Here is a 21227-nt window from a genome sequence, read left to right on the forward strand (position 1 = left end):
AGGCCAGGGCAAGTAAAAAAAAAAAACCTAAAAAAAATGCTAAAAACTGCAGGGCCGATGTTCTACAAAAAAAAAATTTCCTTCTTTTTTAACGTATTTCTGAGGCATTAACTACTCCTACTATGCACTGGGGCTCCTATGCAAGGACGTACCTCCGGCGCGAGCGTCCACGTGCGTTCCCGATGTCGTGCGTGACGGTTCCATCGATGTCAGCGTTGCAACCACAAATAAAAGTGCCTGTTTGGACCTCGCTTCCGCCACGCGCCTCCTTCTGACCTCACGGGGCTCCGACGTCAGGGCAAAGCCTTCACCCAATTCTCTGCCGCCCTTCGGAGAGGGGTTGGGGGCGGAGGGGACCTCTGGGGAGCCGCTGGTCCAACCGCGCTCGTTAGTTCCTCTTCGCTGTGGCTTCTGCTCGTCTCCGCGGTGTTTTTCTGCCCGGCGGCGCACAACATCTGGAGAAAGAGCAGAGCGTGACGGCGCGTGTGACGGATACAGCTGGCTTTCGCCCCAAAAATGGGCCGTTGCAGCTTGCTTCGAGGCACACCTGGACGCTCCGCTTCCTATTTTCAGAGTTTGGGGCTTCACCGACTTGGGGTTTTTGACTAAATACAAGGTATTGTCAAGCAAGCCTTGACCCACAGAAGGCAGCGATCTCCAGCAGAGGTTTAATAGTTTTTTTTTAAGGAGCAGGCGTTCATTTGGATGCTTACAACCATTTAAGTTCGTACTCAAGTTCAACAAAAGACGTCTTTGAGGTCGCTCCCCTTCTACGTTACAGCGGGAGAAGGAGACCACGGACTCGTCCCGCACCCCAAAGCTCTCGGGAGCGTGACGCCAGGTTAATTAGTACGTGGCGAGGTTGTTCATCTCTTCCCCGTCCCTCCGGCTGCCAAGACCATTAGTGCTCTAACGAGTTACGCCAGGAGACGCGGCCACGGCCGGGTGGCACCCTCTGCCGCCACGCCAACACATCGCAGGCAGCAGCTCCAGGGAAGGTGACAGACACCCATCCGTGTCCCCTGTGCCAGGGGCCTACAGGACTCGCGTCCTGCTACGGATCAACCCTGAATCGCAGCCACTCGCGTCTTTCCGTGGGGGACAGCGGGCTCTTGGCCAAACCCTGCTCTTAGCTGGCCCAGGCTTCAGGCCCCCGCGGCCGAGCTGTCGGTGGGCCCTTCTCCGGGGGCACAGACCAGTCCCGTCCCGAAGGGCTCACCTCCGCGGCGGGCAGCCGGCCCACGGCCTCCTCCACCCTCAGGGCCCCGAGGGTGGGCACCCCCGCGGCGTGGCCCCTCAGGGGGTGCCCTCCCCTGCACCCCAGGAGCCTTTGTGCCCCACATTCTCCTCAGGCTGCTGGTCCCCTCAGGCTGCTGGTCCCCTCAGGCCACCAGCCCCCACAGGCCACCAGCCCCCTCCGGCCACTGGTCCCCACAGGCCACTGGCCCCCTCAGGCTGGTCCCCTCAGGCCTGTGGTCTCCACAGGCTACTGGTCCCCACAGACCACCAGCCCCCCAGGCTGCTGGTCCCCTCAGGCCGCCAGCCCCCACAGGCCACTGGCCCCTCAGGCCACTGGCCCCCTCAGGCCTGTGGTCCCCTCAGGCTGTTGGTCCCCTCAGGCTGGTCTCCTCAGGCCACCAGCCCCCACAGGCCACCGGTCTCCACAGGCTACTGGTCCCCTCAGGCCACCAGCCCCCACAGGCCACTGGCCCCCTCAGGCCTGTGGTCCCCACAGGCCACTGGTCCCCTCAGGCCACCAGCCCCCACAGGCTACTGGTCCCCTCAGACTGGTCTCCTCAGGCCACCAGCCCCCACAGGTCACTGGTCCCCTCAGGCCACCAGCCCCCACAGGCTACTGGTCCCCTCAGACTGGTCCCCTCAGGCCACCAGCCCCCACAGGCCACTGGTCCCCTCAGGCCACTGGCCCCCACAGGCCTGTCCTCTCAGGCCTGTCCTCTCAGGCCTGTGGTCCCCTCAGGCTGCTGGTCCCCTCAGACTGGTCTCCTCAGGCCACCAGCCCCCACAGGCCACTGGTCCTGTCAGGCCACCAGCTCCCACAGGCCACTGGCCCCCTCAGATCTGTGGTCCCCACAGGCCACTGGTCTCCTCAGGCCACCAGCCCCCACAGGCCACTGGTCTCCAGAGGCCACTGGTCCCCTCAGGCCACCAGCCCCCACAGGCCGCCGAAACCTCAGGCCGGTCCCCTCAGGCCGTCGGCCGCCCCGCCCCCCCGGGCTGTGCCGGCCCCGCTCCCGGGGGACCCCGCTCCCGCCCCGGGCGGGGGACGACAACGACGACGACGATCGACGGGTGGGACGGCCGCCGGCCGGCCCCGCCCCCTCCCCCCGCGCCTGCGCAGCACCTCCCACCGCAGGGCCCACCCACTACGTCACCCTCCCGCCCGTCTCACCCATTGGCTCCCACCGCCGCGCTCCACGTGACTCCCCAGTTTCTCCCCCCCTCCCCCCCCGCGCGCCCCCCCCCCCCACCCCTCGCGCACAGCCGCGCGCCCCCCGCCGGCGGCGGCTCCGCCCCCCGCGCTGCAGTCTCGCGCCCCGCCGCACCGCGCACCGCACCGCGCCCCGCACCGCGGCCAGGCCCAGGCCCAGGCCCCGGCCCGGGCCCCGCCGCCGCCGCCGAGGGAGGAGCAGCCGGCCCCCGCCCCCGCCGCCGCGGGCAGGCCCCCGGTAGGAACCGCGCTGCTTTCCGAGGGGGGAGCCCGGTGCCGAGGCGGGCCGGGGGGCGGTGCCGGGCGGACGGGCCGCGGGGGAGGGCGGGTAGGCCCGTGTGGGGGGAGGAGGTGAGGTGGTGGTTGGGGGGGGGGGTGGGGGGGTGGCGGCGGGCCGCGGGCCGCGCCGGCGGTGACCCGGCCCCCTTCCCCTCCTTCCCTCCCTCCCTGCGCGGCCCATTGTGCTGTGGAGACAAAATGGCGGCGGGCGGCCGTTGGGCCGGGGGTGAGTGAGGGGAGGGCTGAGGGGGGGTGGCTCAGGAATTGGGGAGGGCTGCGCCACATCCCCCCCTCCCCCCAATCCCGCACGACCCCCCCGCAGCCGCCCCTCACGCTGTGGGGGAGAGCGGTGCCGTGGGGGGCGGGAGGGGGGGGGGGTGTCGCGCCGTGCTCCCCCCCCCCCCATTTCCCGCCGCCGCCGCTTTGTTCTCGCCGCGCTTGCAAATGGCGGCAGCGGCCCGCCTGCCCCCTCGCCCCCCCGCCCCGTGGCGGCCGGTTCCCCGCGCACACGCGTGGGGACGGGCGGTGCTGCCCGTGTGGGAGTGGGGAGGAGGGAAGGGTCGGTCCTGGGGGGGGGGGGGGACGGGACGACACGGACCCTTCCCGGCCCAACCCGCCGGAGGAAGCAGCATCTCCCCGGGGCCCACAGGCTTCTCACGGTGCAGGGAGGTGGGTGTGCGTGGGGGGGGTGAGGTGGAAATGTCCCCTTTGGTGTGACTGAAGTGCCCATCTCCTCCCTTAGGGACAAGCCCGCGCTCTCCTCTCCTGAACTTCACTCTCCAGGGGTTGATCCGGGCTCTCCCATCACTTCCTTGAAATTCCCCTTGCTCTCATCCAGCCCGTTATTTGTAGCCGCTCAGTTTCTGGATGGTTCAGAAAAAAAAAAAAAAAAAAAATCCCCAAAAAACCCCCCCCTCCCTACGTGTCGCTGCCGCTTTGCAAGAGCCGACAGCTTCTGTTCGCCGTCACCCCGGCCAGCCAGGTAGCGTCGCGGTGGGGAACAGACGCTGTCGGTGTCCTTACCCCTGGAAGAGCTTTGCGCAAACAAAAGCGAGGTGTGGAGGCTTTGCGCTCCTCCGAGCATCCCGTTCAGGTACGGTAGGCTGAAAGCACAGCTGAAAAGTGACAAATTCTGACTTAAAACACAGAAGCTTTCTAAAACGCCACGCGTTTCTTCGCGCGTGTTAACTTTTCCCCTTATCTAGGGCAGAAGTTTCAGCCTTTTGCATTGTTTATCACTTTATCATCCACCCCCCAACAAATGTTTTCGGCGAGTCTGCTCCTTCCGTCGGAAGACTCGAATCGAGTGGAAAGTTTGTTGGTGAAATCAGGCTGGCAGTGGAAATCGTAGGAGGGGGAGAGCAGAGCAGGCGAGGCTTAAAACAAGGGTGGAATTTCAAAGTTTCTCTTTTTTTTTTTCCCTCGAATTTTAATGACGATCAGCATGAAGAGCAACGTCAGGAATTGTGCGTTATCGAGCGCGTTTGTGTTTTTAACTTGTTCTGTGGTTCTTTTCCCCAAGAGGCGTGAATCCTGTGATGCTGCAGCATCAGCTCCTGGGTTCTCACTAGCCCGTGAACTTCAGTGATTTCAAGAAGAGCGATAACGTCTGTCTTTAGAAATCGCAGGAAACGGGACTCTCGTTTCTCGGGCTGTTGTAGTTATTTTCTGACTGTAGAGACACGCTTCGCTAGGTTGGATTTCAATTAATTTCTTACCTTGCTTGGAGGAAACTAAGGGAGCTTTAAGAAAAATAACTTGTGTGCAGAGCGTACGAGTTCTTCGGGGTCCGATCCAAAGGAGGAGTGTTTTGGGAGGCTGGCACCCGCCAACGTGAGAAGATGCCTTGTGGGTTCTTGCAGGTAGCTTGGGAATAATTCTCCCTGGTCAGCGCTAACCAGGGTTCAGCTAACCCTGCGCTAACATCTGGGTTTAATTACAATTAGACCCAGGTTTGTAACAATACCAAAGCCATCCTGTGTGTAAATATTTGCAGGATTGGGATCGGAGGTATTTCTGTGCCGTAGAATACCGAGTCCGTACAGCGATGGCAGCTCGAGGAAGCGAGTTTTCCCAATTTTATCCTAGAAAATTCTCCAGGTCGTGAGCCCCAGCTCTGTTTGTAAAACAAGCAGCGCAGCGGGGTCCTGATTTCTGCCCTTTGTGTTATTTTATAGAGTTATAATGGCAGTACTGTACGTATACATACACAGCACTAATACATATAAAGCGCTAAGTATTTGGGCCATTAATTATTTGCTCTTTTTTATTATTAATCCTGTATCTTGGACAATTTATACTTCAGATTGGTCGGGCTGACTTGCAGTTTGTGTCGTCTGTCAAGGGTAAAAAGTAAAACATTGGGTTTGCGAGCTGTATGCGGCGATGACCGGCGAGGCTGGGAACGGGCCGACGCGGGGTAGGTTCCAGTGGAAAAAAGCAAAAGCAAGCTTCAGTCTGGTTTCGTTTTGAGCGAAACTCACTCAAAACGGGAGGGCTCCCAGAGAAGTGGGATTTGGTTGTGAGCTCTGGAGTAATTGCGGCGTGATTGGCGTTCTCCAGCGGTGCTTTTGAAAGCCTTGGTTACCAGGCAGTTTCGATGTGTACTTGATGGTAAAATGAAGCGGAAAGGCTGGTGGACGCAGATGACGATGACCTTCATCATCTTCAGGTGCCGAGGCTCTTCCTGTGCCTCACTTGTGCTAAGGCTTTTAAATGGCGTTTAACGATTCTTGGGGTTACCACGAAACATCAGGCGCTTGCAGGACTGGGATTGCCCCCGTGCGGTTTCATTAGAGGTAAATCAAGAGTTTTAGTAAAGATGTTTGGTCGAATTAACGACCGTGAATCGAGCCACTGCCGATTCCTACGCTTGTCGCGTGGGAAATGACAATACCGATGCCGAAGAGTCGATCCCAGTGGGTGCGAGGTGGCATTTTGAAGTCCTTGCCGGAAGCTTGCTCGTGTCTGAAGGCGATCTCGGGAAGCTGCCTTCTCCCGCAGAGCATAAGTCAGTCCTGCAGGACACCAGTGTGTGCAAACCAGAGGAACAAAGTGCTTGGATTTTAACAGAAGAGGTTCGCTGCCCCAGCTGGGGCTCGGGCTGTCGGAGCGGGTTAGTTCCTTTCAAGAAGGGTGTCTTGTTCGGAAAGAAGCTGTTGCGATTTCAGCTTAAATCTGTTCAGTTTTAGAAGTTGCGAGCGCTTGCTTCAAAACCAGATTTGCTGGTGCAAGTTTATACTATTTCCTCCTGATAAAGTAAGTGGAGAGACTCGGCGCAGCTACTGAACTTGGCTCGTGTCGATCCTAATGAAAAGCAGGCTCGTAAAGCAGGCCGTGAAATGAATTTGGGGTAAAAAGCGGTATATGGCGAAGAGATTTTGACAAATAGCCGCTTCTGAGTAGCGTGAATGAAAGCCATCGCCTCGCTTGGCAACCAGGCGATGGCAACCTGATTCTTTACCTCGTGGAATTATATCAGCTTATAGACTGTCGGTTTTCCCAGCGCAGGCTGCTCCGGCGTGTATCGGGGAGCGCTTTACCTTCAGCGCGCTTTGTTTTAGAAATATGAGCAGGAGCTTTGGAAAAATCCAGTTTTAATGGGAAAGCCTCTTGGGAATAAGGAGCCAAAATAATATATTTACGGCCGCGAACGAGAAGGAGGGAAAATCAAGGAGGCGGGTGCAGCTCCGGCTCCTGGGATGTCTTTGCTTCTTGGGGAGATGGTACGAGGGAACGGTTCAAAGCGCGTGCAGCGTGCTCGGCCGTTGCTGGGCAGGTAAACCCGAGTGGTTCGTGCAAACCTTCCTTGAGGGCAGTCTGTGCAAGTTGGGGTGACGGCTGTGTGACAAACCTGGCTGTAATCGTTATCGTGGGCGGTCTTAAGAATAGAAGTCATCGGTAGCAGAAGACCGGGCTTTCGCTAACCAGTTGCCTACTTCTAATTTCTCTTATTGCTTGCAGTTACCGATGCCAGCGATTTCTGGTCCTGCGTACGCTCGGCAAGCAGGCTGCGGGGACGGACCAGCCTGCCGGCGTTGCTAACTGGTTTTCTGTTGCTTTCAGATTATAGAAAAGTGTGGTACTGGTGCAGTCTTTTTGGTGGAAGGGTCTAAATAAGCACGTTTTGAACGTTGGACAGACACTCAAAAGCAAAAATGGTAAGGATTGGGAGGTTTTGGGCTCAGGAGATAAATATCTGTGTTTTGGCTCTCGCTAAAATTGTTTCCAAATCCCTTTTCAGCGACCAATGCGTATTTTTGTGAACGACGACCGCCATGTGATGGCCAAACATTCGGCCGTTTACCCGACGCAGGAGGAGCTGGAGGCCGTTCAGAATATGGTGTCCCACACGGAGCGAGCGCTCAAGGCTGTGTCCGACTGGATCGATGAGCAAGAAAAAGTCAGCGGGGAGCAGCCAGAGACAGAGTCCATGGAGACGGCAGCCGAAGAGGAAAACAAGGAAGGAGGGTAAGGAACGTCACTGAACGCGTGCCTGTGAAGGCCGCTGTCGGAAGCAGTAGCACCGTCGTACTTAGATTAGTAAAAATCCGCCCGCTGAAGTTGGAAAAGTTGTTTTCCCTGGCTGTGGAATTCAGAGGAATTCACCACCCTGGGGTTGAAGCGACTCTTCCCGTGCAGGCGTAGTGAATCCTTCAGCGGGGGCCGTGTGTCGCGTTTAATCTTTGCAGATCTATCCCTTAGCTTGGGTCGAGCGTTCGTGCTTACCTGGCTGCAGTTAATTCTTTTAGTTTCGAAGCCGTCGTGATTGTGCCCTGTATATTTGCAGGGATCAGAAGGCCACAGAGCAGTTGACTAGGACCCTGCGTGGAGTGATGCGCGTAGGGCTTGTAGCAAAAGGCCTGTTACTGAAGGGGGACTTGGATCTTGAGCTAGTTCTTTTGTGCAAAGATAAACCCACCACAGATCTCCTGGAGAAAGTAGCTGACAATCTTGGAGTACAGCTTGCTGTGAGTAAAACCTTTCCGTGTTTGCGTGCGCTTGTTACAGAACAAGCGAAACAGCTTTTAAATGGTTAAAAAGGCACCGATGACGTTTGTTTTGATACCCTTTTTCTGTCTCGGAAAAGTAATTTTCAGAGGCGTGTAGCGTTATTCTGGAACTGCCTTGTTAAATGAACTTCTCTTTGTTAGCTGAAGTTTTGTTTATAGACCTTGTTTTTGTCTTGGAAAAGGATGTTGCAGATCGCTCGCAAATGAATTGGACGATTGCTAAGCGGTGAAATTATATTGCAGGCTATTACCGAAGACAAGTACGAAATAATCCAGTCGGTCGGTGATGCTGCAATTGTAATTAAGAACACAAAAGAGCCGCCGTTGACACTGACCATCCACTTGACGTCGCCCGTAGTCAGAGAAGAAATGGAAAAACAGTTAGCTGGAGGTATGGAAGACTGAAAACAGCCGACAGTCAGTTGGAAACCCGTACATTTCCGTTGCTAATTCACTGTTAAAGCGTGCTCTTCAGTTTCAGCCGAAGCGGCAACAATTATTTTTGTGCAAATTCAAAATTCCGTAAGGCGACACCAACCTCATGAGATCACGGTTACGGTTTATTCGAACTGAGCTTCCGAAACTGAGTAGCACCTTTCAGATGGGATTTTGCTCCTTTTTTTTTATCCTCCTTCTTTTTTTTTTTTTTTTTCCTTGGGCCTTTAGTTCACTAATACGTCATCTTGTTGTATTAATCTTGTTTTGTACCTAGCCATGTAAGTGGCCTGCACAGTGACGTAAAAATATAAACCAGATGCGTTTTAAAAAAAAAAAAAAAAAAAAGCTCGAAGGCTTCTTGTTAAATGACTTGCATGTACATGAAACTGGATGTTCCACACAGTTTGTGTTGCAGCAAGAATGATAGGTGCTCTGGGTCTCCTCGATTGGCTGTTTCATCAGCTGAAGTTCAGAATTCCAGACAGTGATGCAGAGTTTTGGATAAAGTTAGCTTCTCCGTTCGCTCTCAAATTCCCTTTGGAATGAGAAGTCACAGGCGGTTTTTCTGCGCTTGACTTACGATGGGTTCTGTGTCGCGGGCATCGCGCCGTCCAATCGGCGGGTGTCGAACGCCGGCTCTGTGCACTAGCCTTATCTAAAACCCTGGTCTTCAGAAACTTTGAGCTGTTTCGAACCATATCTTCAATTTTGCTGCAGCACAGACTGGAAGATATCTTTGTGCTCTATTGACTGTCTATGGTTTTGATATCTGACCTCGTCTATCAAGCCTTCTAGTTTGTCAATTTTAGGGACGCTGGACCTTTGACCAACAGGACGCTCTCTGTCACGGGTTGGGGCCAGGGCAGTCAAGCCTTATGGGCGGAGGGGGTTCCCTTGATCCTCGCAAAGCCTTTCCCCCCACTCCTCCGCTAAAGCGAAACGCAGAGTGGGGGGTTATTTTAAATTTCCCTTTGTTACCTACTACCGGCCTTGTACGCCGCCGCTTCATTCGAGACGTAAAGGATTTCTCTCCTCTCCCATCGAGTTTCACGCCCCATCTCCTCCTCCTCCTCCTCGCAGAACAGATTTCAGCCCGTCCCTGTTCATTGAACTTCCCCCCTCTCTGCAGTTTTAATTTCTAAGCGAGGCCGCTAGGCGAGCACACTGCAGACCATCCTTCCAGGTACAGGATCTAGATCAGGATCTTTTGGGAGCCTCAGCTGCCCGTTAGGAAGCTGCCTCATCCCCTCTCCGCCTGACAGAACCCCCTTGGTCAAACTGTGCCTTGTCTTCTTATTCCATCCACGAATAGAAACGCTATCAGTCAACGACTCCCCGGACGTTCTGGACAGGCAGAAATGCCTTGCTGCCTTGGCGTCACTGCGACACGCCAAGTGGTTCCAGGTTTGCATTTTGTTCTTATATTTGTCTTTAAGTAGAAAATTTGTAAACTATTAAGGGGCTAACTAATTTTTTTTTTTATTTATTTATTTAAAATACGTAACGTCGGATGATAGTTAGACGTGCTGAACTTAGCGTCTGTCAACGGCACAGTTGCTAAAGAGGCACTTAAGCGAATTAAACGTTCGGAAGGAAGCTTTTTTAAAGAGTAGATGCATAGCTGCTGCTTTGTGTTAAGAGTAATGTTGCCTTTGTACACTACAGTTACCGTTCTAAGTTACAAAATGGTAATGCGAAATACTGTTTACCCTTGGCAAAGTAGCACCGCAAAAATGAATGTCTGCGAATGAGCAGTTTTGGTGGTTTTTTAGTGAAGGCGTGTCTGCTTTTGATTCTTATTCTAGGCCAGGGCTAACGGGCTGAAGTCGTGCGTCATAGTGATACGAGTGCTGCGAGACCTGTGTACTCGGGTTCCGACTTGGGCACCGCTGAGAGGATGGGTAATTCTCCTTTTTTGTTTCGGCTTTTGGTACCCCTTCTCCAAGCTGGTGCTCAGCTCTCTTCGGCCTGCGCACGTTCCCTTTCATAAGCTGGTTTTATATAAGTACGAACGAAGTTTCTGCCCTTAAAAGACGCGTATCGAATGCCTACGGCGTCGATCGTTTCGTCGTTTGTCAATTTGAAGCGGCTTCTAGCTGTAATCGCAGCGCAAGCGCCTCCCTTTTGCTTCTCTCACTTTCCCAAACTGTCTTTCAGCCTCTAGAGCTGCTGTGTGAGAAATCTATTGGAACTGCTAACAGACCCATGGGCGCTGGCGAGGCTCTGAGGAGAGTTCTTGAATGCCTTGCCTCGGGAATCGTTATGCCAGGTTAGGTGGTTCTCTGCATTTACATTTCAAAGCGAAGCTGGAACGAAACGCGGTTGAAGCTTCGCGGCGCGGTTGCGTTCCCTTGTTATCTGTGCGGGCAGCCTAGATTCGGAGCTCAGAAAGCCCCCAGCGTACCCGGGTACTACGGTACCTTGCTGTTACTTAGGGCACGTGTGTTCAGAGCTACGGACCCATGACGTTAAACCCCCGTAGAGAGAGGTACCAGTTTCTACAAGCGTAAAATTGGTTCCCTGAGTGGTCGTGACCAGCTTCACTGCTAATTGTACGTGTAAAATAGCCCAGACGAGTTTCAGAATGTTGGACATTGGATGGATCATGTTCAGTCCGTGTTCTTCGAGAGATGAGTGTTGATTGATGCCAAGGGAATACTTAGTTTAGTTTCTTTAGAAAACACCAGGATAATTCTCTGCATATCTTCCTTGTTTCCTGCCTTCAGATGGTTCTGGTATTTATGATCCTTGTGAAAAAGAAGCCACTGATGCTATTGGGCATCTAGACAGACAACAAAGGGAAGATATCACACAGAGTGCTCAGGTATAGTTTTGACTACAGATGTTACGAAAACTTAATCAGTTCCACTGACTCTGAACTTCCATATTGGTTAATGGTAGTATAGTAACCTCACGGAGGTCGGTGTTAACTTTGTTAATATCTAGTCAAGTAAAAGCAATACAAATGGGTCCCACACCGATAAGGAATTTGTAGCTTGGCCAACCAGAAGCAAAGTATCAGGTTTTAAATAGTGACTTGCTACCATGACCCGTATTTTGGGTTGAACCTCAAAAATTCAGAGAGTCCTATTTAAACTGATGAGGATTTCTGTGTAGGGGTGGGTAGAATGTTCCTGTCTGAAACTGTGCAGGGAACAGAGCTTGGCGTAGCCGCTTGCGCCTCCCAGTAACACATGTTTCATCTTTCTAGCATGCTCTGAGACTTGCTGCTTTTGGCCAGCTTCACAAAGTCTTGGGGATGGATCCCCTGCCTTCCAAAATGCCCAAGAAACCAAAGAACGAAAACCCTGTTGACTATACTGGTAGGTACTTGGCGGAAAAAACCAAACCCAAATCCCGTTTCCAAGGCTTTTGCCGCTGTCGTTGCTGGAAACTGGAATACTGAGGGGGGGTTTTGTCACGACCGTTACAGTCCAGATTCCTCCCAGTACAACGTACGCTGTCACCCCCATGAAGCGTCCAATGGAGGAGGACGGAGAGGAGAAATCTCCCAGCAAAAAGAAAAAGAAGATTCAGAAAAAAGGTATTGAGTTAACAAGAGGTAGGTACAAATGGCTACCCGAGAGCTGTTCGCAGGCTGAGGCGGGGGGCAGGTGGCAGGAGAACTCTTGCAAGCGTTTGGTCTTGGGTGATGCTGTAAATAGGGGGTACAGGGCATATGAATTAAAAAAAAAAAAGCCTTAGCACTGTAAGATTTGTACGTGGTATGACGTAAACTCTCGCAAGGAGGAAAATACAGATCTGAACTTGTCTGAAATGGGTTATGCTGCTTTGAAAGAGATGACAAACATCCGCAAACTTTTGTTTGTCTATTTTTTTTCTTCTCTGTTCAGAGGAAAAACTCGAACCTCCCCAGGCCATGAATGCACTGATGAAACTAAACCAGCTAAAACCTGGGCTCCAGTACAAACTCGTCTCTCAGACCGGTCCTGTCCATGCTCCTATCTTTACAATGTCTGTGGAAATCGATGGCAGCACGTTTGAGGCATCGGGGCCTTCCAAAAAGACGGCCAAACTGCACGTGGCAGTGAAGGTAAGAGCTGTGCGCGTAAATTCCTGGCTCTCGTTAGGAGGCAGCTTGATCGCTGGCCCCTCAAAGTTGAAAAGGGCAACCAGATGGATGGCGACGACAGTCGTGACGACAACCGTGTATGAAAAATGTCATAAACCCTTCGGGACGGGGAGGGGAGAAGTTAAACACCAAGACAGCGTAGTCTGTAGTGCACGGAGTCTCAGGGCAGAGGACTTTATGCCTCCGAGGTCGTGTTGGGGAACGCCTAGCACTCCAACGGAACTCGTAAAGGATTCTTGAGCAGCCTTCTCGAGTATTTACCCCAAAACGGGTAGGGCACAGGAGAGCCAGCGGTTCTTTGAGGTACGTGCTGTGCAGTAACCTCCTCTCCGACTCTGCTTACCCTAGGTGTTGCAAGATATGGGTTTACCCACAGGAGTGGAAGGCAAAGAATCTGGGAAAGGAGACGAATCGGCAGAGGAGACGGAACAGAAACCAGTCGTGGTTGCTCCTCCTCCTGTAGTAGAAACCGTCTCGACGCCCACTGCTGCTTCTCCTCCTTCAGATCAAACCCCCGAGGTGAGCGCGGTCGAAGAGGGGGAAACGGGCCGCTCTGATTCTTTGGGACGATGTTGTAGGACGTCATCGGAAGCGCCTGTTAGCGGCAGGTTGCTATAACGGTGTACCGTAGACGTCACTTACCGTGACGATACAATTTAAGAGGTGAAAGCCTCGGGCAAGCTTATCTTCTTCAAGCTATTTCCCAAAGTACGTGTTTTGGAAGCAACTGCAGGTCCTTTAGGGTTTTTCTCAGAGTTTCATCGCCGCTTCTCTGCTTGCAGAATGTGAAACAACAGGGACCAATTCTGACGAAGCACGGCAAGAATCCCGTGATGGAGCTCAACGAGAAGCGGCGTGGGCTGAAATACGAACTGATTTCAGAAACGGGCGGCAGCCACGACAAGCGCTTTGTCATGGAGGTGAGGTGACTTCTGGTCCTCTCTCTGTTGCCTTCATCCCAGCTCGGATATCCGTAACTTCGCAGCCTTAGTAAGAACTTAAACTCATAAAATCACAGGATGGTTTGGGTTGGAAGGGGCCTTTAAAGATCAGCTAGTGGGCAGGGGCATTTCCAGTAGCTCAGGTTGCTCAAAGCCCGTCCACCCCGACACTGAACGCTTCCGACTTCCGGAATTGTCTGCAGGCACCGTAAAAACCGGGGAATTTTACCAAGCGGCAGCTTCCGTCCCTGCCCTTTCCGCTTACGCGCCGTGATTTAATCCCTTTCAAAGGTGGAGGTGGACGGGCAGAAATTCCAAGGAGCCGGTTCGAATAAAAAGGTGGCAAAAGCCTACGCTGCTCTGGCCGCGCTGGAGAAGTTGTTTCCAGATGCTCCCGTTGCCATTGAGCAAAACAAGAAGAAGAGAGCCCCTGTGCCAGCTAGGGGAGGACCCAAATTTGCAGTAAAAGTAAGTAAATTCACAATTCCGCCACTTTGTGGTGTAACTAACGGTCCTGTAGTACCATTGTCCGTGGTTTTAATCTCTTTTGGGGAAGGGAAATGATTTAACGTGCGGAGAAACGCGGCTCTGCTAACAGCCGTTGGACTTTAAAGCAGAAAGACCGTCAAGTTTTACAGAAAACAACCTCTCTTTTCTGGAGATCACGCTTACCTGGTACCCACCCCCCTTGCTTTTGGCTTAGCCCCCCTTCCTTTCGAGGCGGACGGGTACCCGAGGCGTTCCAGAGCTCCCGACGTCCTTTGGAGAGGTTTCTTTTCACCCGGGAGGCCAGGCGATGCGGCTCGGAAGCCAGAGCTGGTAACACCTCTCTCTTTCCTCAGCAGCACAACCCGGGTTTCGGGATGGGAGGCCCCATGCACAACGAAGTGCCCCCTCCGCCCAACATGCGCGGTCGTGGGAGAGGCGGCAACATCCGAGGCCGCGGCAGAGGCAGGGGCGGATTCGGCGGCAATCACGGCGGCTACATGAATGCAGGTGAGATGCTGCCTGCGCCTCGCCCTGGCCCTTTCCACGCTAAACGTACCGCAGACTCCCCAAACCCCGAGGGGCGAGTTAATCCCCCCTCGCCTTTCGTCGTGGCTGGTAGCGTGACGGGAAATACGAGGCCTTCGTACGCTTCCATCGCCTTCTATTTCAACGTTTTCTTCTTACCTAGGTGCGGGATATGGGAGCTATGGTTACGGAGGAAATTCCGCGACAGCAGGCTATAGTAAGTGTTTTTCCTCTTAAATTCTGAAACGCGTCGCTCTGCCGGGGGTGTGAGGCTCGGACTGGGTCGCACCGGGCGGTGCCGCGCTTGTGCCGAAGGCCTCTTAAGGGCTTCTCCTTTTTGAACGAGAAGTCGTGAAAGATGGCTCGTGTACCGGTTTAAAAGTTAAAACGCGAACCCAGGTGACGTCACGTTTCCTCTAAAACTGTGAATATTTTAAATTTCTCTGCTTTAAGCCATGTGAAGCTATCGGCCACACTTTTCAATGTGATTTTCCTGAAAATGCACAGCGATTGGTCTTGAGAAGAAGCCTTCCTTGGGGGGTGACAGGAGCAGAGAAATCTAAAACATGACTTTCAAATGTGGCGCATTTTGCCATCTTCAAAAGAATTCTAATTTTTTTTCTCTGCTCTGTCTCCCCCTTTTGTAGGTGACTTTTTCACAGACTGCTACGGCTATCATGATTTTGGGTCTTCCTAGATCATCTAAAAGTATTGCACAAAAAACAGCTTTTTACTCCAATTTTCTCGAACTCCAAAACCCAAAGTGTTCGTGCTGTGTCCCTGTGCTTCACTGGGTTTCTCAACAGTGGCTTTTCACCGCAGCTTGTCTGAAACTCTCTTAGCCTGCAGAACTTAAGACAGTGGCAGTTTTTATTGTGATTTGCCTTTGAACTTGGTTGTATCGATGTACACAACAGGGGGAACCAATTATCCGAGAATGTTTTTGTGCGCCTTGCACAAATTTCCAAGCCAGCTCCGTTCGGCGTAAAGGCAAAAAGCCCATCTTTGCTTTTTATGGAAAGCATTACTTTATTTTTAAGAAACTGAAGTGTTTTAATCTACCTTTGTCTTAATTTACAGCAGGTTTTGTACAAAATTCGAGCCTTTTAATAAATCCCAGCAATTGGGTATACACGCCTCTCGATATTGGGAAGACTTGTCGCCATCTCTGAATATAGTACGGCCCAGCTTTTTAAGCATGCGAAATGTTGACTTGTACGTGGAATCGTGTCTGCTAAAATTTAATGCGACATCCTTTGTAACACGCTGGTGGATTAACGCTGAGGGATGTGACTTGTTGTGGCTGGTAGCTAGTGTACTTTCAAAGGTATTGTAATTGTGCTGCCCATCCTGATACAATAAATATCCAGGCGTTAGGGGTTTAGCGTCAACATGTTAGTAACTTCCGGAAAACGCATGGATTCGTTCGCTCACGTGGAAACGGGCTTTCTTGAGCCAAGCGTGAGGGGCCTAAAGCGCTTAATGGCACTTAACGGCAAAGCTCCGCCGGCCGCGGGCTCGGCAGCCGCCCTGAAAAACGCCCGTTGCCCCAAAAGTGCTTCATCGCCTGGAGAATTAAACTTCACCGGAGTCGGGAATTGCGGGAAATTTCATAATTGGCCGGTCGAGACGCGAGTCTCTGCATTCCAAGTGTTTGGTCCTTTATTCTTGCTATGGTATTTGCTTTGGGTTTTGGTTTTTGTTTTTTGTTTTTTGGTTTTTTTAACTGTATTTTGTTTGTCGCCGTTTCTAGCTGCAAAGCCTGCACCATTGCATTGGGTTAACTGGTGAGGCTCAACGACGTTTGAGTTAACTCGGTGATTAAACTAGCTAAACAAAACCAAACAAAAAACCAAACAGCACCAGGTATAAAAAAAAAAAAAACAAACCAAAGTCCAAGAGGTTTAGCGGATACTTAATAATAATGCATGCTCTATTTTGGTTTTTTAGAAAGCTATTGTTTGAGATAATGACTTTTTATACAAGGGAGTAGATCCTGTCCTGAACGAGGTGGAAAAACTGCCGCTTTTTAAGCGACTACACTATTGTGTGCTGGAGATTTTTATTCCTGAGCTTTGATATGGGGAAAGTCGGAAATAATCCCCTGCCAAACAGCATTAAAACTTCATAGTTTCATATGAAGTGTTGGTAGAAAATGGAAATTCCAGAAATATTAACTGGGGAGAGACCGACTTCCAGCAGCTGCAGCTTGAATTTACACGGTGCCGGTCGTAACCCCTCCCTCGGGAGACGGCCCCGTGCTCGAACCAAGGACGGGGATTTTAATACAAGTGACGGAGCGAAGTGTCTCGCGTTCAGCGGAGAAATATTTTGCTACAACCGCAGATAAATTTCTCACGGAACCTCGTTTCTGCGCAACTAAAGCGTCATCTTCTGCGGCCGAGGAAAAAAGATCTTGCGTAGAAAGAAAGCCTTACTCTGGGGCAGGGGGCGTAGACGAGAATTGATTAAACGATCAAAAATATTCAAAGCTAGGTGCCTTGAAGAGCCGCAGCTCTTCACGACGCAAACACACGCCGAATTTAGGAGCTGAGCTGGGATTTGCCTTCGCCGTGGGGCGGCCCGGTAGTTCCGCACGGAATTGCGGAAGCAAAGGGCAGGAGATCTTACTCCGTCTCCTTTGTAACTAAATTCTCCCCCTCTCCTCCATTTTGGAGGAGCAGATCTTTTCCCTCTTTTCCCCAGAGCGTAGCTCCCTTCCCCGAGCGTCCACCCCATCACGGACACTGGTGCAGGTTTTTAGTTAGATTCTAGTGGGTTTTATTCCTTGAAAATAAGTTCAGTTTGGAACACGGCGCGTCTGACCCTAGCGTAAGTCTTCTCACGCTAAGCCCAACGCCAAGAACACCCCGAAGTTCAACTTTGCGGAAATTGGGCAGGAAAAGAATCGCTCGAAGAGCTTGACTGTAGTACTCTTGATAAATAAAATTAAACCCAGACTAACTCTCGACTCCGTACAGTGCTGTCGCGTCCAGGCGCTCTGGAGTGTTGCGATCCCTTCGAGGTTTTCAGTAACCTCGGCTCCCAGACGTAGTACCCGAATTTGGAGGTAAATAGGATGAGCTGCGCACACACCTCTTAATTTCCGTTGGATTGTTGCTGCTCGCTCCCCGTGTAAATCCAGACGGATTGCTCGCCGCGTTGGAGCGATCCGCAGGGGTGTTGATATAATTCCTCGTTACAGGAACGAGATTCTTCCTCGTTACCGCATCTCTCGGCTGCGGAGACCGAGCATCAGCTGCCGTTGACGGCTGACTTGTCTCAAATGTAGTTTGAGCACCGGATTTCAAATCTTTTCACGTAACCGTTAGCGATTGTAACGCGCGTTAAAGAAACCGTCGTAGCCCTGAGCTTCGTCCGAAACGTTGGGGTCGTACTGGAATTAAAGCTGTGGGAGGACTGGGCGTCGTCCCCTGAGATTTTGGGGTGACCGGACGACGGTCGATGTATTTCGCAATTCCCCGTCCGCTTAACCGAACGAGATGTTTCACCTCTCGGCCCCGCGTGCGCTTTCTTAAGCCTTTCACCAGCCTAAGAGCAAACCGCTCCTAAACCGTTGCGTTCGCGAGGGTAAAATCTCATCGTCTTACGAGCCTTCACCTTTAAAATCCTGCCTCGCGTGCCTGCCCACCCCCCCCCCCCCCCCAAAAAAAAAATGCCGCCGCTGTTCGGGGCTGACGCTCTTCTCTCTGTTTAGGCCAGTTCTACAGCAACGGCGGCCACTCCAACTCGGGGAGCGGAGGCGGCGGCTCCTCCGGCTACGGCTCCTACTACCAGGGCGGCGATAACTACAACTCGCCGGTTCCTCCGAAACACGGCGGAAAGAAACAGCAGCACGGAGGACAGCAAAAACCTTCCTACGGCTCGGGGTATCAGTCCCACCAGGGCCAGCAGCAGCAGTCCTACAACCAAAACCAGTACAGTAACTACGGCCCGCCGCAGGGCAAACAGAAAGGCTACAACCACGGCCAAGGCAACTATTCCTCCTACTCCAACTCCTACAACTCGCCTGGCGGCGGAGGCTCCGATTACAACTACGAGAGCAAATTCAGTGAGTGCTGGCTTCGCTCGCCTGGGGAGTAAAACCTGAACTTTAGGAAATACGCGGTCCTACCCGGAGGAATAACTTGGGTCCCCGGCGACGGGACGAGGGGAAGGGTTCCAAGCTGCGAGAGGGGCGATTGGGACGGGGTCCGGGGAAGAAATTCCGTCCGCCGAGGGCGGGGAGAAGGGTGCCCGGCGAGGTGGGGGGTGCCCCGGCCCCGGGGAGGGCGGAGGGGGGGTCGGCCGGGGCCGGGAGCCACCCGAGGGGGGTGAAGCTGTCCCTGCCGGCGCAGGGGTCCGGGCCGGGCGGGCGTGAAGGTCCCTTCCCACCCAAACCGCCCCGGCGTTCCCTGAACTCGGGGGTAGGGGGGAGCGCTTAAACCCGTTTGGTTTCGTTGATTTAATTGGATGAGATCAACAACCGGCGGGGAAACCTGCTGGGCTTTGAGCTCCTGCTCCCCGAGGAGACGCGCTCGCGCTTCGGAGGATGACGGCGGAATCGCCCGCTCCGCTCCCGGTCACTATTTCACGATCGAGTCTTTGTTTCCTCCGGCGGGTAGGCGAGCGCTCAGGACCCGCACGCTCCTCGGCGTGGATCCTCCGTGCTCCTGCAAGCTGTGGGGAAACCCCACCGCTGCCCCGACAGCCAGGCCTCTACACGAAGCTTTTAGCAGCTCGAGGAGACGGGAGGAGGGAGAGCTTTCGCTCATCCAGCCCCGGCGGTCGCCTCGCCTCGAATTATCGTCCCTTCGGCTGCTAACGGCAGACAAAACCCCTCGCGGGGCGCGGTGAAGGCAGAGCCGCTGCCGGGGAGACCGGCCGTGCTCACCGCGCTCTCCCTTCCAGGTTACGGCGGCAACAGCGGCCGCGGAGGTGGAGGAAATAACTACTCGGGAGGTGCCTCCTACAACACCGGCTCGCACGGTGGCTATGGGGGAGGATCTGGGGGCGGAGGGTCCTCGTACCAAGGTAAGCAAGGTCAGTATGCGACACTTCCCTGTGTATTTTTCCGCGCGAGGGCAGCGTCTTTACGTCTGCGCGCGCTCCTGCGTGGCAGCGGGGCCCGGATCGGAGTAAAAACTCCGATTCTGCCTTCAGAGCGCTTCCTTCTTGCGCGCCGCCCTCGTCACCGAGCTTCTCTCTCCCTTCTCCCCCCTCCGCAGGTGGATATTCCTCTCAGTCCAACTACAACTCCCCCGGTTCAGGCCAAAATTACAGCGGCCCCCCCAGCTCCTACCAAGCGTCCCAAGGCGGCTACGGCAGAAACGACCACAGCATGAATTACCAGTACAGATAAAGCCGCCCCTTCCTCCGCCGGCGCGGAGCTTTGTTACCTCCCGCGCTCGCCCGCCCTTTGAATATTCAGTTTTATCGCACCCCGGTAAACACGTAAACCCCCCCGCCCCCCCGTTTCCATGTTGCAGTGCTCTTTGTGATACCGGTCACTAATGGTTGAGTACCTGTAATTCCATACTTAGCTGTATTTTGGGCATCTCTGTATTTAATGGTTTGTTAGTTGCCATTACAACTTTGTCTAAATAGGGTTTTTTTGGGGTTTTGTTTTTTGGTTTGTTTTTTTTGTTTGTTTTTTTTTGAGTTAATACAATTTCAGTATCCTTTTTCTATTTAAAAATTGACGTGGAAGTGTGCAGACGGTATGGCTTTAAATAGATAAGGGATATGTCATCTGTTAATGCTTTTGTGAAGTGAGTTAAACGAGCTTTCTGTATTTTAATGCTTTAGTGTTTCAGTTTTATAAGTGAAGATTTTATTTTAAAAACCAGTGGGAAAGAGTGGGTTTTGTATGCCTGAATCCCTCAGGCAGTACATCTGGAGTAAGCTGAATGTAGACGAATAAACACAAAACTCTTGACGTCTCGGTCTCCGCGCCTGTCGTGTCGCGGTGCACGCCGGTGCACGCCGGTGCACCAGCCTCCCCCCTCTTCACATAACCGAAATTGGGGATGTTCTCCGCTTGCTGCAGTTTTCATGACCTTAAACTCTCAGGTTGGAGACCAAACCCCCCCAGGGGCTTCGGCCGGGAGGAGGCGACGGAATTCCGAGAGAGCGGCAGCCCGAGCCGACCGGAGGAGCGAGCAGGGCTGGCTGGAGCCTTGGGTGAGACCAAATTAATTGCCTTTGCCGGCAATTAAACCGCCGCGCCGGAGAGGACGGGGGCTGCCCCCGTCCCGCGCCGCGGTGGGGGTCAGGCAGAGGTGCCGAATTCTTGGCACGGTGTGGGGCGTTTGAGGAAGGGACCTGAACCCGGGGAGGGCACCGGTTTACGGCAAGCGCCGGCGGGGATTTCCTGGTACAGATAATCCCCGTGGCTCTGAGGTGACTTCCCAGGCGCTCCTTGAAACCAGGATAAAATTAAAATGTCGATAGCGGCTTCGGGTTAGTCACCTTCCTGGGAGAAGGTGGAGCGGTGTTTGCCAGAGCGGGAGTGCGCAGGCACCGTCCCGGGGGAACCGATGGTTCCGGCACCGCTCGGGTGCGGGCAGCTGCCGGGTTACACCTCTTGGACCGCGGACACGGGGCAGCCGGGCTTTGAGCTACACCGTTGCACCTTTTCCGACAAAAATAACACCGCAGCTTCCTCTAACCCCTTTAAGCGGTGCCGGAAACAGCCGGTTTATTGCGTGGCACGGGTGCGATAATGGAGCGTAATCGGTTCTTGCACCTGTGCCGTCCTGCCGCGGGTGTTTTGCATGTCGGTAAAGGTGCCTCCTCCGGCACGGCGCGTTGATTTTGCATAAAACGCACCTTGCACCGGCGTTTCTGGTTCTCTCTGTGCCGGCGGCAGAGCCACACCCGAGCGCGACCTGTTAAGGCCCCGACGGCGCTCGTTCCAGCGGCGAGGCCGAGCTGAGCCAACCGCCCAAGCGAACGCCGGGGCCGCTGCCCGGCCGGAGCCGGCGTTTCGGCGATGGCGG

At 53.6% G+C, this 21227-nt stretch overlaps 1 protein-coding gene across 8 annotated transcripts; it reads left to right on the top strand.

The window, feature by feature from the left end:
• The first annotated feature begins 2531 nt into the window (after positions 1-2531).
• On the top strand, positions 2532-20164 carry ILF3 (interleukin enhancer binding factor 3). Of its 8 annotated transcripts, none has more exons than XM_075525973.1 (20): positions 2532-2687; positions 6794-6888; positions 6972-7198; positions 7518-7698; positions 7984-8131; positions 9491-9582; positions 9984-10079; positions 10336-10447; positions 10905-11002; positions 11390-11501; positions 11612-11740; positions 12033-12232; positions 12620-12790; positions 13054-13191; positions 13504-13680; positions 14055-14208; positions 14390-14443; positions 17945-18298; positions 19138-19269; positions 19455-20164. In XM_075525973.1, exons 2-20 carry the CDS (start codon positions 6886-6888, stop codon positions 19586-19588), a joined length of 2712 nt encoding a protein of 903 aa, XP_075382088.1. In that variant the 5' UTR covers positions 2532-2687; positions 6794-6885; the 3' UTR covers positions 19589-20164. The 8 variants fall into 8 exon arrangements, with proteins under 8 accessions (XP_075382088.1, XP_075382087.1, XP_075382092.1 ...); XM_075525972.1 differs by lacking the exon at positions 2532-2687 and adding an exon at positions 2828-2954; XM_075525977.1 differs by lacking the exon at positions 2532-2687 and adding an exon at positions 2828-2954 and having other exon boundaries at positions 19138-19260.
• The last annotated feature ends 1063 nt before the right edge of the window (positions 20165-21227 follow it).

The sequence above is a fragment of the Mycteria americana genome, chromosome 28, assembly GCF_035582795.1.
Source record: "Mycteria americana isolate JAX WOST 10 ecotype Jacksonville Zoo and Gardens chromosome 28, USCA_MyAme_1.0, whole genome shotgun sequence".
Taxonomy (NCBI): Eukaryota; Metazoa; Chordata; class Aves; order Ciconiiformes; family Ciconiidae; genus Mycteria; species Mycteria americana.